This window comes from Oxyura jamaicensis, chromosome 2, assembly GCF_011077185.1.
Source record: "Oxyura jamaicensis isolate SHBP4307 breed ruddy duck chromosome 2, BPBGC_Ojam_1.0, whole genome shotgun sequence".
NCBI lineage: Eukaryota > Metazoa > Chordata > Aves > Anseriformes > Anatidae > Oxyura > Oxyura jamaicensis.
Window position 1 is genome coordinate 65,443,668 of NC_048894.1, and position 4,568 is coordinate 65,448,235.

The 4,568-nt window shown below is 39.6% G+C and overlaps 1 protein-coding gene across 2 annotated transcripts in view; it reads right to left on the reverse strand.

Annotated features, from left to right (window-relative positions):
- Positions 1-3,775, reverse strand: part of SUSD5 (sushi domain containing 5) — a 38,976-nt gene extending 35,201 nt beyond the window's left edge. For both annotated transcript variants that reach the window (XM_035319007.1, XM_035319006.1), the window contains exon 1: positions 3,477-3,775. In XM_035319007.1, coding sequence (XP_035174898.1) covers positions 3,477-3,639 — 163 coding nt within the window. In that variant the 5' untranslated portion in view covers positions 3,640-3,775. The remainder of the gene's footprint in view (positions 1-3,476) is intronic.
- Between the last annotated feature and the right edge of the window lie 793 nt (positions 3,776-4,568).

Sequence of the window (4,568 nt, forward strand, 5' to 3'; positions counted from 1 at the left end):
GATGGGTACTTAATTAATTTCATTTTTTTCTTATCTACTGAAATATACTTGATAGCTACTTTCACCCACTGACTGCTGCTTAACAGAAATCCCATAGGGAAGAAGTCCACACCTGGAGTATGGAATCTAGCTTGCATATAGCACGTATCATAAGGGCAGCTGTGTGAGCATTGAAGTGACACCTAGCTGCTCTAATGCATTGAGAAATACCAGCATACCAGTAAAATCCTACCTCTGACATCATACATATCTGCTTCTAGGTCAGAAGAATGGTCAGATCCTCACATAATTGTGCCTATTTTTCTGGATTCATAATTCTTCACCTGCAACCTCTGCAGTCACTATGTGTGGTCACTAGCAAATAATCAGTTTGATCAATAGGTCTTGCATGTAACTCAAAATTTAGACAATTGAACAGCACTTTGTAATAATTTGTAAAGCTTTGCAATTGGTACATTTTTTCAAATCAGGTGTGTATCTATAAGGTAGATTAATTGCCATCATTCTCTGCCACATGCTCTTTCTCAGAGCACATATTCTGCTAGAAAACTAAAGTTCATATTTATTTATATTTTAATGCCAGTGAAAAGACACAAGAAGGAGTCAAAAAAAACAAACAAAAACAAACAAACAAAAAACAAAGGTGACTCGCTCCTGTTCAGCATGCATGAAGCACGCTTATGCTTCTATTCTGGTGCAAAGATATTTCAAAAAGTCTGCATTTGCATGGGTATAAATAAGAACAGTCACAACCACAAGAATCTAATTAAAACCTTTGTTTTCACAAAGGTGAAGTTTAAAGTTGACTGTGATTGACAGAAAATTACAAAGCAATTACACAGCTATTTGGCTGTATGATTCCCATTCACAAAACCAGGACCTACCAGTGGCTGGTATGGCTGAAAAAATCCAGAATTTGAGCTGTCTTTACTGTCTCCCATCCATAACCTATTTTGTTCTGCAGTAACTGCACTAGCAGCGGTGGCACTACTGTTCTCCACGTCTACACCAGAGTAAGTCAGAGCAGGAACAGGCCCTTGAGGAGTCCCTTATCTGCCTGACCCTGACCTCCAGAGCTATGAACAAGCACATTTCCATTGTAAGAAAAAAAAAATGCAAGTCAAAAGAAAGCTGTCTTTTAGTTTGGCATTTACCTTTGTCTTTCTGGCATCTATCTGCTCTATAACAATATGCATTGTGGTAAGGATTAGTCAAAAGAGATCAATAAAGCTTCAAGGCTTTACACCTTCTCCAGACCCCTATGGTTTCCAGTTTTATTACCTACTCTTTGACATTATTTGTGTGTGAGATAACAAAGTGAAGGTCTTCTTTTGGAAAATATATTCTAACCAGTTTCAGGGAGTTGTCTGTAATAGGGGCCAGTCTGTAAAAACCCTTTTACGGGGTTTTTACAAGGTGAGGTCAAAATCTCTTCTGTGCTTTGCAAAACATTCAATTATTTTTTGTTAAAAGTAGCAAACACATACACGTGTTTGCTACACATACACCCAGAACCATCCTTTGTCACTTAAGCCATGTTTATATATATCAGAGTAGCACAATTGTATTTTCACCTAAAACTTTCAAAACTGAGAAGCTGGTTTCCCGTTTGGATCAGGCAAGAATCTGTTATAAATGAAAGTATTAGTCCTGTTTTGTACTCTCAGACCTTAATTAAATATGTAAGTCTATGTGTAGTGGTAAATTCTAAAGTTCAAATGAAGTGTTTTCTTCTGAATATTAAGCCAGGTGGTTCATAGGATTGTGTTAGAATTGATTGATTGAATATTAATATTAGTAGAAGACACTGGTGAGCATGTTAATAGAGGAATTGAAAATTTTCAGCAATGATTCTTAAAAGTTAAATAAAAACAGAACGTTATAGTAATGCTCTACAATTGCAATGTACGTCGTATATTCTACCCTTTTTATTCTTAAAATTGCTTTACCACTTGTAAAGTAAATTTGACAAAATGTTGAATGATAAAATCTGTCATGAACTTTGCCTTTAAATGGTCTCCAAATTTTTTCCCCATTCTTTTTGAGAGGATGTCTGTCTAGGAAGCGAGAAGATGCTATTAATACAACAAAAATGTGGAGGTGCTCTTGAAAAGAATAGGGAAGACTTCCCACAAAGCATTCTTAGCAAAAGCAAATTAAATATTCCTCTCTTTTCACCTTTTTAAAGTTATGTGTAGAACCCTCATTCATGGGGATGCATTTTTTCCTCATTTCATGGGGATTTTGCTAGGTAATGAGAATTTCCTAAACTCAGAATTGCAGTTTTACCTAGTGCAACACAATGGAGTTGTCTGACACAATTCTTTTGCTTTATTCTTAAAGAAAAGTAATTTTCTTCAACATTACAAGACAAGGTTCTGCTGTATAAATATTTTACACAGAATGTTAGCAATGTGCAGAAAGGATTAATTTGCCCCTTTTCTTTTCCCCTATTTTTTGATCAGCTGAAATAAATTTAGGCTAAGGAGGAAAAATCCTCTAAGAACAAAAAGAAGAGTTTTTATTGCTCTCTAATGTTGAAGGATTGTTTTCTGGAATATTGCAGCAAACATTGATCGCAAAGGATTAGTGTACAAAAAATAAACAAAATTAATAATAATAAAAAAACCCTGGGATCAGGCATAAATCTATTGCAGCTGTGAAAGTGAAAAAAATATGGCCATTCAGCATTGCTCTCCCAGGAAAATATACAATTGTTTTAAACATAAATTGTATTTCTGCTAAGGCAAGTTAGTCATCATTAGGGTGGCTCAATTATTAAAAGGGGGATAGGCTGCAGGAAAATGCAAAGGATGCAGCCGTTCAGGATTATCATCAGTGAGTAAAAAAAGTCACATTTCAGAGTAAGCAGTAGATGGTGATTCAGCCCAATTCATGTTCTGATCAAACCCCTCAGCAGTGAACAACAGGTGAAGTTCACATGCAGAAGGGCGAGCAGTTGTCTTGAGTGTATGTTGTACCGAATAGAAAATGATCTAAGTGGAAGTCCTCAGCTTCTTGCCTTCCCTTCTTCAAGTACCTGCCCATATAAATCGATGTTTGGTGGCATCTGAAGCAGGCAGATGTGGAAGTCATTTGGAGAAATTAAATTTTTAATTATAAGCAAAGCTCTCCTAAATATAGCTGATTGTTCTTAATTCGTGTTCTGGCTTTTATTATTCTTATTTCCTCTGGAAAAGTTCACTGTCCTCTCATTTTGTTGTAATAAAATAATCTTAGCCTTCTGGGATCTTATTTCCTTTCTCTGCTTAACCCCAGGATATTTGTAGAGTCTCAAAAAAACCTGAATCAGACCCCTAACCCAAAGTGGGGTTTCTTATTTAAAAAGAAAGGTGGTGTTTTATGTTGTTTTTTTTTTGTTGTTGTTGTTGTTGTTGTTGTTTTTCATAGCATAGTTCAACATACAGTTCTCCTTCCAGACAGAGCAACCCAGCCCAAACTGAGTGGAGACTCACCATCAGCCCGTACAGAGATGATCGGAAGGATGAAGAAGACAGATCCCATGCCCCAGACGAAGGTGAGAGATAATCTCTGAGAGCCCGAAGCCATTGCCCTGCTGTGAAGCCCCCAGCCGCAGGAGAGTGGCTGTGGAGTCTTTTTCTCCCTCCTCCTCTGCATGTTAGCAGCAGGGGCAGCAGTGATGATTTCAAGGAGCTGCTTTCCCTCGGCGGGATCCTGCGTCTTGGGTTTGTACTGAGGGTGGGAGGGGTGGAAAAAGAAAGGGAGAGGGAGGGAGAGAGGAATCCTTTGCTTGGCTGGTGTGAAGGGGAGGGGAAGGTGGGGGGAGATGTCTGGCCAGCTGGGGCTGGGCAGAGGCTTTGCCCAGCCCAGTCAGCAGGGCAGCGAGCACTGAGAAAAGTCAGTGAGAAAAGTGTGAAAAGTCACATTGCCCTTTTGGTAAACACCGAGTGGCTCACAGCGCAAGAAATGTAAAAGCTGAGAGGGAGAAAAAAAGGGGGACAGGACAAGCCACAAGCAGGAGAAATTCTTGGCTGGGAGGAGAAGGGCAGCTAGATAGCTGGCACTGGTAAGCGGGGAGTGCGTGGATATAGCTGTACATCTCTGGAGGGATGGGTTTGTGAGTGGGGAGTGTTTTCTCTCTGCAATGTGAAACCAGCCAGCAGCGTATTGCTTAGGGTCGCAGGTCAGGGTCTGCCATGGCAAGAGTGATGGTTTTCAGGTGAGGGGTAAGGTAAGGTGGCAAACGGCACCAATGGCATTGGACCATGACAGCAGAGCTTTGCTGGAGATGGGAATTATTCATCCTACTACTTCACATCCCAGGTTTGGAAAGAGTACAAGGAACCAAAGGTCAAAACAGGAATCTTCTTCAAAGTTCTGATCTTCATTAGTGCTTCTGATCCAGAAGAATGGGTTGGTGCTCCTCATGACTGAACACTCTGAAAGCAGTTGACAAGAGGAGTTTCCAGCTCCCATTAACACTTCCAGCAATGACATCTGTCCCTTATTCCCATTTGTCCTAATTTTGTCCAAACAAAACTCAAAAGAAACCCCCACAATAAGAGGAAATATACCAGTGGTGATGC